At 38.1% G+C, this 12,439-nt stretch overlaps 1 protein-coding gene across 1 annotated transcript in view; it reads right to left on the bottom strand.

Annotated features, from left to right (window-relative positions):
* Positions 1-12,439, bottom strand: part of COL11A1 (collagen type XI alpha 1 chain) — a 233,551-nt gene that overhangs the window by 30,620 nt on the left and 190,492 nt on the right. Inside the window, exons 50-54 of the mRNA XM_073356872.2 lie at positions 7,938-7,991; positions 7,229-7,336; positions 6,964-7,017; positions 6,615-6,668; positions 1,917-1,970 (exon numbers count right to left, since the gene is read on the bottom strand). Of these exons, the coding sequence (XP_073212973.1) occupies positions 1,917-1,970; positions 6,615-6,668; positions 6,964-7,017; positions 7,229-7,336; positions 7,938-7,991 (324 nt within the window). The remainder of the gene's footprint in view (positions 1-1,916; positions 1,971-6,614; positions 6,669-6,963; positions 7,018-7,228; positions 7,337-7,937; positions 7,992-12,439) is intronic.

Below are 12,439 nucleotides of genomic sequence, written 5' to 3'. Positions count from 1 at the left end.
CATTTGTAAGTCTTGTGAAGCTTCAAAGATCAGGAATGATAGGATAACTTCATATGTTACAGAAATGGATTTTAAAGCACAGAAACTTTGCTGAAGTTCTTATTTTGTATCAGATGATAAAAACCTAAGATCTCTTCAATAACTCTAAGTGTGGAGCTATTTACACACATTACACTGTTGGAGGCACCATAATGGATAATCTATTGAGCCACCTTGTCCAATATTTTGCTTCAGAGGGAAGGTCATATCTTACTTCCCCCACCCTTATGCACCTGGCAAATTTGTGCAATTTCTTTCTGTCCCCAGTTGGTGATGGCAGATGCCCTGAAGCACAATGTCTTGTGTTACCCTTTTAACATCAGCCTTTAGGCATTTTTGACATCTGCAATATTTTTCTGTACTCACAGATCTCCTATACAGCGTGTCTGAGAATACCAGCTGCATAATATTCAGTTCCAAATAGGTGACTCTACATTGGTGTGCTGGCAGAGTTTATCCAATAGTATACTTGAATGTAGATTTTACAAATATGGGAAAAAGGATTAACATTATTTTAACCATTTAAGAGAATACTATTTGTAGCACCCTGGTCCTTTAGGTTTCTGCAGCACTGGGAAATTCACTGAATTCATTGATATTAGTTTTTTTTAAAACTGATTCAGCTGAAATTTTACTGATTCTCATTTCTACTGCAGGGGAAAAAATGCTATCTCTGAGAGTTGTTTCTTACTTTCTCAGGAAGTAACACGTTTGGGAAATGGAAATAAGGCCATTCTGAGATAAGGATATATGAGATTGACTGTCCCTTGTGTCTATGTTCTGCTCAGTGTTAGCAAGAAGGGGCCCATCAGGTTATGGTTCTTGAAATTTGGCCAGCCCCAGCATGAATTAAAACAGCTGGTGCTGGTCTCACCTACACCACTGTAACGTTTCAGGGCCATTCAAAAATTGCTTGAATGTCACAAAAATGTGTGACTTTCATGAAAGTGTGTTAACAGTCAAAAAAAATAAAAGATATTAAACCATCCTAATTTTAGTAACTCCTATACCATGCAGCAACCTCAGCAGCAGTAGGGAAACCTTTCCGATTCCCATTTGTTCTTTCTGGAGAGTTTTTCCTTTAGCTTATGAGCATTCAGACAGTTTACATCTTCCAAAAATATGATTATCTTCCCAGAATTGCAGCAGATTATGTCAGAGTTGAAAGAAAAGAAGTTAATATTACATCAAGAACTAAAAACACAATAGTTTGCTGTGCTGACTACAGAAACTCCTCTTAGCTCTCAGAAAATGTTACACAAACACTGTTTTTTATTATGGCTTCTGTACCCATTCTGGCCAGACTGTGATGACCCATGGAGGTGAGTAGCTGTAAGGTGTTTCCCCCTCTTCCCCTCAGCATATAGACTTCCCACAACTGCAGCCCCTGCACTCTCTCAAGTGCAAGGACTGCTCCCCGCTAATATTCACAGAGAGGGGGCAGGGCTCTAGACCCATTTCTCCCCCTCTCTACATTGGACATTGAAGCTTTCCATCTGTGGACAGGCTACACACTATTATGGGCTGTAGGAACAGTTATGGTCCTCTTGTCTTTGCACCGGCATGCCCCAGGAGACACTGAGCCTTCTGAATTTTGGGAAGTGAGATGCTTTTCTACCCCTGATATGGCTGTGTGGCCTGCAGTCAAGCCAGATATAATGTCTTTTTCAGCACCTGCTTTTCTTTACTTTCTCTCCTGATCATCTTTTCACATTTCTGCTGTTGAAGAGTGAAAAAAAGCCAAACATTTAAAAGCTAGAAACAACATATAAAATAGTAATAACACTGATAACAAGCGCCTGAAATCCTGTTATGGGCTGATTAATACACAATGTCCTGACAAGAGAGATGTACAGAGGCAAATAGAGAAGACTTACTCTCTTCCCAGGAGGACCAGGTGGTCCAGCTTCCCCTGAAGGACCTGGTGGACCCTGTAATTGTAAATGACCCAAATTACTATTTCATGGAATCTTGGTGAATGTCATTGAAGAGCAAAGGTTATTGACTTTCTTAAAAACAACAAATACATTTTGCAATACTACAGTGCCTTTCATTGGACAATCTTAAAGTGCCTTAAGATCAGACAAGTGGGTAACAATGACACTTCCTTACTCCACAAAGCTCTTTTCTGGATCTGGATCCTGTTCAAATTTTGCTCTTAGACAATAGGGTTTACATGGGAGTGAGAGAGAGTCTGGCCCATTGCCTTTACTGTTTTACTAACGGTTCACAGAGTATATCTGACAAGAAACTCCTGCAATCTCCAGGAGAGACACAAGTTCTTTAAAGAGAATGTTTTTGAATCAATGATTTCTTAAAAGAGTAAGGCAGGTCATCTTATGCCATTTGTGTACAAGTTACTACAAAGAAGTGATCAAAAACCTGAAAAACACAGCTGAGTTAACATACAGAGCTACTATTATAGATTATATAATGAGTTAATTAGTTAGTGTTACCTGCTCATGTTACTGAACAAGACAAAATTGTACTGTTGTTTTGCTCCTTTAGCAATAGCAAAGCATCCCAAGCCAAAAAGTGGCTGTACAAAGAACAATATAAGGCATAATATGTTAGCGTACTGTCTGATTCAACTAAAAATGTGGTTGTGTGTTTCAATTGTCTTCACCCATGTGCAGGTTTCTACAGTGATGAAGCAGATCAGGTTGTTACTGAACTAGGCACCACTGATAATTTCATATTCACTTTCATTATAATTCAACTGCTTTTGTTGCTTTTTATATAAAAGCAAACATTTCATGGTACGTGATACTTATTATAAAAATGAATTTTTAAAAATGAAGGATTAATTTCATCACTGATGTAATTCCACTGAAATCACTAGAATTATAACCAGGGCCAAATCAAGTTCAACAAATTAATATGAGTATCCCAAAGAGATGTAATACTGCATTACTTTTTTTTGTTGTCTTGGCACTTAGTTTTTTAAAAAATTCTACAAATCTATAGTGTTGACCAGAACAAATCTTTAGCACCAAAAAATGAACAAACAAAAACGCATGTAGGAAACCTCTAATTAAATACTATAGGAAATAAGGTAACATTAAAAAAAACACTGGGCTTGATTCTAAACTCTGAGCTATGTCTATGCAAATAAAAAATGAAACCAGTTCTTTTAATCTGTAGGGTCTGATCTAACTGAAGACAATGGAAGGACTCCCGTGGAAGTTAGATTGTAGCCCAAAATTGGAATTTTAAAAAGGATCCTAAAGGACTTAGTTACCCAAATTCCATTGATTTTCAGCACCTAACTCCCTTAGGATCTCTTGGAACTCATGGCCCAGACACACAGCAGCATGAATATGTTTATTTTAAATGTTTATTTTAAAAGAAACCTGCATCATTAAGGGAAGAAAACTTTCTGAGAAATCAAGTCAACTTTCTTGTTTAGATACATGACCTCATTTAAGGCTTGATCCTGTGTTCACTGAAGTCATTGGCAAAGCGCCTATTGACTTTAATGATGCAGGATCAGGGTCTTATCCATTATCTACTCAAAATCTACATTTCATGACAAACTGTGATAAATTTGATGCTCATAAAAGTGGTATTTAACTCTTTCAATGTCAGGTTAGTTGGTTCTATGAGTTATAAAGATCACTGTTACTAAAAAATATAAAAGTTTACTTTAAGAACGGCCATACTGGGGCCAGATCAATGATCTGTCTAGCTCAGTATCCTGTCTTCTGACAGTGGCCAATGCCAGGTGCTTTAGAGAGAATGAACAGAACAGGCAGTCATTGAGTGAGTCATCTCCTGTTGTCCACTCCCAGCTTCTGTCAGTCATAGGCTAGGGACACGCAGAGCATGGGATTGCATCCCTGACCATTGTGGCTAATAGCCATTGTTGAACATGTCCTTAATGAATTTATCTAATTATTTTTTGAACCCTGTTATAATTTTGGTCTTTACAACATGTTCTGGCAATAAATTCCACAGGTTGACTGTTTGTTATCTGATGAAGTATTTCCTTTTGTTTGTTTTAAACCTGCTGCCTATTAATTTCATTTGGTGACCCCTGGTTCTTGTGTTAAGTGAAGGAGTAAATAACACTTCCTTTTGCAAACCATTCATGATTTTACAGAACTCAATCATATCCCCACATAGTCATCTCTTTTGCAAGCTGAAAAGCTGAATATCTCTCTCATATGGAAGGTTTCAGCGTAGCAGCCATGTTAGTCTGTATTCGCAAAAAGAAAGGAGTACTTGTGGCACCTTAGAGACTAACAAATTTATTTGAGCATAAGCTTTCGTGAGCTACAGCTCACTTCATCAGAAGCATTCAGTGGAATGCTGTAGCTCACGAAAGCTTATGCTCAAATAAATTTGTTAGTCTCTAAGGTGCCACAAGTACTCCTTTCCTTTTCTCATATGGAAGCTGTTCCATACCCCTAATATTTTTGTTGCCTTTCTCTGTGTCTTTTCCAATTCTAATATATCTTTTTTGAGATGGGGTGACCAACACTGGATGCAGTATTCAAGGTGTGGATATACATGGATCTATATAGTGGTATTATAATATTTGCTGTCTTATTATCTATCCCTTTCCTAATGGCTCCTAACATTGTTAGCTTTTTTGACTGCTGCTGCACACTGAATGGATGTTTTCAGAGAACTATCCACAATGAGTCCAAGATCTCTTTCTGGAGTGGTAACATCTAATTTAGAGCCCATCATTTTGTATGTATATTTGGAATTATGTTTTCCAATGTGCATTACTTTTCATTTATCAACACTGAATTTTATCTGCCATTTTGTTGCCCAGTCACCCAGTTTTGTGAGATCCCTTTGTAACTCTTCACAGTCTGCTTTGGACTTAACTATCTTGAGTAATTTTGTATCGTCCACAAATTTTGCCACCTCACTGTTCACCTCTTTTTCTAGATCATCGGTGGATATGTTGAACAGCACTGGTCCGGGTACAGATCCGAGGGAACACCGCTATTTATCTCTCTCCATTCTGAAAACTTACTATTTATTCCTATCCTTTCTTTCCTCTCTTTTGATCAGTTACTGATCCATTAGAGGACCTCTCCTCTTATCCCATGACTGCTTACTATGCTCAAGAATCATTGGTGATAGACCTTGTCAAAGGCTTTCTGAAAATCCACAGGCTCACCCTTGTCCACCTGGATGTTGATCCCCTCAAAGAACTATAATGGAGTGGTGAGGCATAATTTCCCTTTACAAAAACCATGTTGACTCTTCTCCAACAAATTGTGTTAATCTATTTGTCTGATAATTCTGTTCTCTACTATAGTTTCAACCAATTTGCCTGGTACTGAAGTTAGGCTTACCCACCTGTAATTGTCAGGATTGACTCTGGGGCCTTTTAAAAAAAAAAGCTATCCTCCAGTCATCTAGTACAGAAGCAGATTTAAATGATAGGTTACATACCACACTTGGTAGTTCTTCAGAACCCTTGGATAAATAGCATCTGGTCCTGGTGATTTATTACTGTTTAATTTATCAATTTGTTCCAAAACCTCCCCTATTGACACCTCAGTCTGGGACAGTGTCTCAGATTTGGCACTTTAAAAGAATGGCTCCAGTGTGGGAACCTCCCTCATATCATCTGCAGTGAAGATTGATTCAAAGAATTCATTTAGCTCTTCTGGCTCAATTTATAACCACTTAAGTAGGTGGTTAGAACCCTTATAAATATTAACCTAGAGAATTTTGAAAATATATTTTCAGACTAATTCATCAGTACAAATGTAACATTAGTCCGGAAGAGACATTGAGCAACAATGTTCATTAGGAATTTCCCCCAACTGCCCCTTTTGCTTAGAAGCATTCAGCATACTATTAGGTTCCCATTAGCACTAATGAGATAACTGCCACATAAATGGCATTTGTGTATACATCTCTCATGTACTGATAGCTGAATAGACTCACCAAATGGGAATGCCATGAGACCTACTGGATAACGTTGTAGGACTGAACAGTTTGATAAGTTATTTGGCACGAAGAACTAACATTTTTAAAACTACTTTCTTAGTCTCTTGAGTCAGAAATGTAGATGCAAATTTTCTGAAGCTTACAAATACCCCTCCCCCTGCCAGTGCACAACCTAGCTCCATCCATCCCTTCCCTCTAATTAAAAACCTCCCTTTCTCCATGCTGTACTGAACTATAGCAGGGATTTCCCTCTCAGACCCTTTTGATGCTGGAAATAAGGCACAATGTTATCCACCTTAGATTCTAAGACTTGTGCTCATTCAGCACACAAACTGAGGGAAGTTATATAGCTATTGCTCCCTCTCAGGCTATAAATGACTCAATTTCTATTGCTTCATATGTTACCACAAAACATGTGCCCCCATTTGAAAAAAAATGGGCAGCACAAGCATACACAAAGACCTAATATGATTTGGGCTCTATGGAATTTAACTTACAATATACAGTGAACTATAAAAAAGAATTTATTTAGAACATATTTTTGAAAATATCTGCATTTATAGAAAGCTTTCTACTTATTTAGCAGAAGCTGCTTTCTTAGCATGGAGGAATACAGAGCACAAATAAAATAAAAATGTTAGAGACAGTTTACTTACAGGTTGACCAGGATCACCATCTTCTCCCTTCTCCCCACCAGTACCATCTTGACCCTAAAGAAATCCCAGGGAGAGAGAGACAACATTTAAATCAGTTGAATTTTGAAAAATAGTCTCATTTATGGTCTCACCCATAATGTATGTTGTTCTTCTATAGGACATTTTCTTGAAAACTTACTATAAAGTTTTGGTAAAATGAATTAATTTTAAGATTCTGAAACCAAAAGCAGCCAGAAAAATACCTCTCCCAGGGCAGATCTCTTTCCCATTGAAGTTAAGGAGAGTTTTACCTTTTGACTTCAGTGGGAACCAAGATTAGCCCCTAAATTTAGTTTGTAAGAATACTTACAGCAGGGCCAGGTTCACCAGGGGGACCAGGATCTCCGGGGAAACCAACAGGGCCCTAGACAAATGGGAAAGAAAGCAAGGCTGAATTCATGCAACAAAATGTATGTTAAAAGTCATTACAAAGTATTTCAGCTAGAAAAGCACAATTGTATATACTCCAGAAATGCATATACAATCCTATAAAAGTGTTAAATAAAATGATGTGTTGTTTGGTGCAATAAGTTTCACACCAGTGCCCTTATTTTTAAATTAGTAGGCTCACTTACTGGATTACCCTTAGGCCCATCATCACCTGGAGGTCCTTTGGCACCTGGAGGTCCAGCAGCCCCAGGTGGACCAGCCTCACCTTTTTCTCCCCTTTCACCTTTTGGTCCCTGTAAACAACATAAAATTGTTAGCTTTCTGGAACTAGTACACTCAGAATATGTAAGAAAAGGAAGATCTACAAGTTAATGGGAGCAAAAAAGATGCTCTGAGACATTAATTGTGAAATTTGATCATAAAGGCTTGTCTTTGGAATAGAAATGGGACCCAAATCAATCCCTAGATTGGAACACCCACAGATCTCAGGGCAGTTTCAGATCCACATCAGCATGAAGATATTGATGCTCAGGCCCATCTCTAGTTTGGAATGAACTTTTCCACTAACAAACAGAGACAAATCTAGCTGGAAGAAATATATTGATGAAATACATAAACTTGATTGTAAAATACACGATAAGCTTGACAGGAGAAGAAATAAATGTTCTCTCACACAATTGCAAGATTCCTTTTGTCTTCCAGTTATTATACAAGATGTGGGCTTTAGCTAAAGCCATTTGCATTTCACAGACATGAAGAAAATATGAAGAAAGCATGAAGCAGCTGCGTGAAGAATCTGATTGCACAGAACCTGAAATTCCTTTAAAGGAAGTTTTTAGTAAGTACTTTATTTTAGTAGAATAATAGTAATTAAAACAAACAAAGAATACTCACGCCTGGGCCAGATTCTCCAGGAGGTCCAGGGTTACCAGCTTCCCCAAGCTCACCCTATAAAAAAATGAGTGCAAATTAATGTCGTACTGGCATTACTGGTAATACTCCCCTGTATTTACCTGTATTATTATGACTTCTCTTATAGTTTGAAAACTAGGCTCTCAGAAACAGTTATGCATGTGAGTAACTTCACCCATGTAAGTAGTCCTATTGCATGCAATGAGACTACTCAGGTACATTGATTTACTCACATGTGTTTTTGCAGAATCCGGGAAGGAGGGAGATTATCAAACTCAACTTTCAATGGGAGCTGGAAACTAAACTTCCCTATGTCCCTTTTAAAAATCTCCCCTTTAATTGTCTCCTTTTTTGTCCTTTCTTCCTAATCAGAGAAAAGTCAAACATATATATTGGTCATCTGCATCTTTCTTCCTGTGAGCTATGTTTCTGGAAGCAAATCCTTGCAAATTAGCAAATACTAATTGAACATGAATTTCAAATGATTTTAGACATTAGCACTAGAGTTAGTACTATAATAAATAATAGCAAAAAGAATAAAATAATAAAAACACCTAATAAAATTTTCACCAGAGGCCACAAAAGCACTCAGTGTTTTATCAATAATGGGAATTGTTTAGTAAACCAGATGCCTTCTAAGAGAACACCATATACAAATAATCTGCCCAAAGTAAAAGATTACACTGTATTAAGTGAACATTTAAGTTAATTTATTTTCTTTGAACCAATGCACAGTACTGTACATGTCAGGTCTGTCTTTTCAGCCATTCCTTTTAAAGTGTAGTTATGAGTGATTATTTTCTAGCTCAGTGGACTGTTAAATAAACTTCAGAGAAAAGTAGCTTGTTACTAAAATGTTCTGTTGTTAATAATGCCCCAAATATACAACTCTCTGAATGTATAACAGAACCTCTTTTCTAACTGTTGGCAGGAGCTCAAGTGAAAAATGCATATTTTAACTTAAAGGATTTCTCAATTTAACTGTCAGTATGTGAAATTACTGACATATGTCTGCTCAGAAAATTAAAAAAAGTAAAACTAGAAAAGTTCTCAATTTTCTCCAGTAGCAAAATTAAGACTAAAGCTAAAATACCTTCTTTAAAACAACTATGTGCAGTACCTTGCCCTACAGGAGAAAGATTATATTATTCTGTTCACTGTTAGAGGCAATTAGATCATCTTCAGTTCCTCAGCTCCTCAGAAACAACTTTAAAATACCCTTGGTGAATCTGGCTTTAGAAATTGTAGTGTTTTATTATGCTTGTTACTCTAATTTTGCAACAGTCTAAAATCTTATTGTTTTATTAGTAGTAATGATCTTTCTGAGGTACTTAGGATTAAGTAGGCTTCTGCAATAAAATATTTATACTATTTTAAAAATAAAGTTTTGTGAATAGTTCAGTTTAATGGGCTTGCTTTAAAATTTGTTTTCGAAGGAATTTCACAATCTTCACTGTCTTGTTCTCTGCAGAGATCTTATTAATTATTATTATTATTGTTTCTCTGTACATGCCTACATCTGTAAGGTTAGTTTTATGCGGCTAGGGAGAATTTGAACAAGTCTCTGAGCTAGCAAGCAGATCAGCTTTTTCTTGGGTTATTCAGGCACGTGAAAAATTGATACATATATACAAAATGTAAAAAAGGCCAAAATATGAGCCTTTATAACCACTTTTAACAATATTAAACAGCCTGCAGCCTGATTCACCCTTATGGCAATATCCGTGCCATGTGGAGGCCCATTAACGTCAATAAGACTTCCAGATGTAAGGGACTGTAATCAAGCTGTATGATCGAGGTCTCATTTAGTGAGGTGCATAAGAACTAATCAGGGACCCAGTTGTGTCTGTCAAGCTCCTGATGGTGCACAGTTGCTCACTGAGTTTCCCAGTGTGTGATTACGATATAGTTTGCTCTTCTGCTTCCCTCGATGAGCTTTTAATCCAATCTACGAAGAGGGAGGAAGGGAAGGGGCTAGGAGCCTTCCCTGTCCTCTGTGAGGTTTGTTCAGGGACGCATGAAGAGCACAAGTGCTGCACTCTCAGGCATTCTCAGTTGTGGTTGGCCCATAAGTGGTCCTTGAAAGGGTAAGAAGGCTTCTGGTGAGTCCCCTCTTAGGGCATCTGTGTAAGTGCCAGCTACAATCTGGCCACATGTAAGGACTATATATAAACTCATAAACAGATCCCTGAAACAAATATGACCTTTCCACTATCTAATGTTTTGTAGTATGAAATCCAGCCTTTGCATTTTGTCTATAGTGGATCTCATGCTGCAAAACATAAAATGGTGTGAAAGTTCATGGTTGTTTCACACAGCTTTTTATTGAGTTTAGACAGTGCTTATGTGGAGCAAGATGGCCCTATCTGGCCGTGGATATATATTTAGAGAGTGCATATTTAGATCACAGATGTTAAATAGACGAATAATTAATACACTGTAATTTTGTAATGAAAATATTTCTTTTTTGCCTTTTGGCTGAGCTCAAGGGTGGTATCAATTCAATATCTGATTCATCCTCCACATGAGAACTGTCTCATTTTCTTGAAGGGAAAAAGATTTGTTGATCTAATAGACCTATTCTGTCTCTAAGTACTGCAGGCCCTTAATCAGATCTTACTCAGGCAAAACCTGAGAGACATCACTGGAAGCTTTTCTTAACAAGATCTCAGTAAGGACATTGGCAGTTGTTCCTAAACTACAAAGAGTGATATAATCCCATTGATGTGTTTAAATCTGGAATCTTAGTTTCATTATTCACGGAGAGTAATTTGTATTAGACTAAAGGTCCTAATTTTAAGTAAAATAATTCTAGAAAATATGGAATAGCAAAAAGATAGTGGATAGAAGGCTGCCACCTTCTGGTTATGCTACGGAATATTACCGTTGGTTTTGTAAGCATGTGAAAACATTGAAACACCAATTCTGAATGACAGTCAGTGTGCAGGGGGTTTAATCACCATTCTGTTTCTTTGTCTTCCTCACAAAGAAATGTCCAAGTATGAAAAGGTTATTATGAAGACAGAAGTGAGATCAGCTCCAGAGATGCACATAGCCTCTAAAAGAGGTTACATTTATTGAGCTATGTTCAGCCCTGATTTACATGGGCTTAAGCGATACACAGGTACTATGCTGACCCTCGGCCTGAGGGGTGAATTTCATCCTACAGGAACCAAATTGCTCTGATTCCAGGAAGAAATTTTATCATGTGTGCGGAGAGATCAGTATATCATGCAAAGGTATTAATTAAGGGCCAAATCTTGTGCTGGTGTAAATTGCCATTGCTCAATTGACTTCATATAGCAAAGTGTAATGACTTGTTATAGCATTCTTAAAAGAGTTCCAGATCATAGGATTCTGAGAAGGAATAACAGACATAAAATTAATGATTTCACCTTTCCTTCAGTTCATGGACACATGTAATTTGCATCATTCACCAGAGACAACACGTAACTCTTGATGGCGGGGAGGGCACAATTTAAAGGTTCTGGCGGCACGTGACTGCCACACGCATCGCCTCTGGGCTGAGGAGCAGCAGCATATCCAGGAACACCAGGGCACCAGTGAGCGAGCAACTCAAGGAGCATCTCATGGCAGCCGGGCTCTGTCGGCCAGCACTGGGCTCCTTTGTGGGAGAGGCAAAAGCACATCAGGGCACAGCTCAGAGCTGTGCTGCCTGTCCTGCCTGGGGAGCGTCTGGTCGCGCAGAGGCGGCCTGGCTCAGGGAGGGCTGCTGGGCAGCTAGCCAGCACACCGGCTCCCACAGCGCAGAGAGCCAGAGGCCTGAGCAGGCCAGGCAGCTCCCACCTGCTGGCTCCTGGCAGGAGTCAGGCCACAGTTTTAAACTGTGGAGTGTGCCAGCTAAATGGAAGGTGAAAATCACATGACCCCACGTACCCTTGCACATGTTGCCTCTGCCATTGACTGATTCTGCCTGCTCCACATTATGAAAAGGCATAATTAATATAGGGGTGGCACAACATTCAGTGCATACCCATGCTTTTATTACATTATGTTTGTACTGTATTAAATAATAATACATAACACTTATGTTACACTTTACAGTTGCTGAGAGCTGTACATAAGAGTATTTACTAATGACATCCATGACCACAAACAAACTTCCACTAGCATCCTGTGTTTATTTTTGGTCGGCCATCTAGAAGAGAAGTTAGGGTTTTATTTGTATTTATTTCTGTTTTATTTTTGTGCTAGAGAACCCACAGATTTTCCAAGTTTAGGATGATATTAAAACAAATCTTTTTAAAGAGTACAGTAGAATCTCAGATTTATGAACTGACCAGTCAACCACAGACCTCATTTGGAACTGGAAGTACATAATCAGGTGGAAGCAGCAGAGACAAAAAAAAAAAAAGGCAAATACAGTACAGTACTATGTTAAACATAAACTACTAAAATAAATAAAGGGAAAGTTTAAAAAAAAGATTTGACAAGGTAAGCAAACTGTTTCTGTGTTTGTTTCA

The sequence above is a fragment of the Lepidochelys kempii genome, chromosome 8, assembly GCF_965140285.1.
Source record: "Lepidochelys kempii isolate rLepKem1 chromosome 8, rLepKem1.hap1, whole genome shotgun sequence".
NCBI classification, from domain to species: domain Eukaryota; kingdom Metazoa; phylum Chordata; order Testudines; family Cheloniidae; genus Lepidochelys; species Lepidochelys kempii.
Note: the sequence above shows the minus strand (reverse complement) of the source record. Positions and strands in the feature narration are given on the sequence as shown.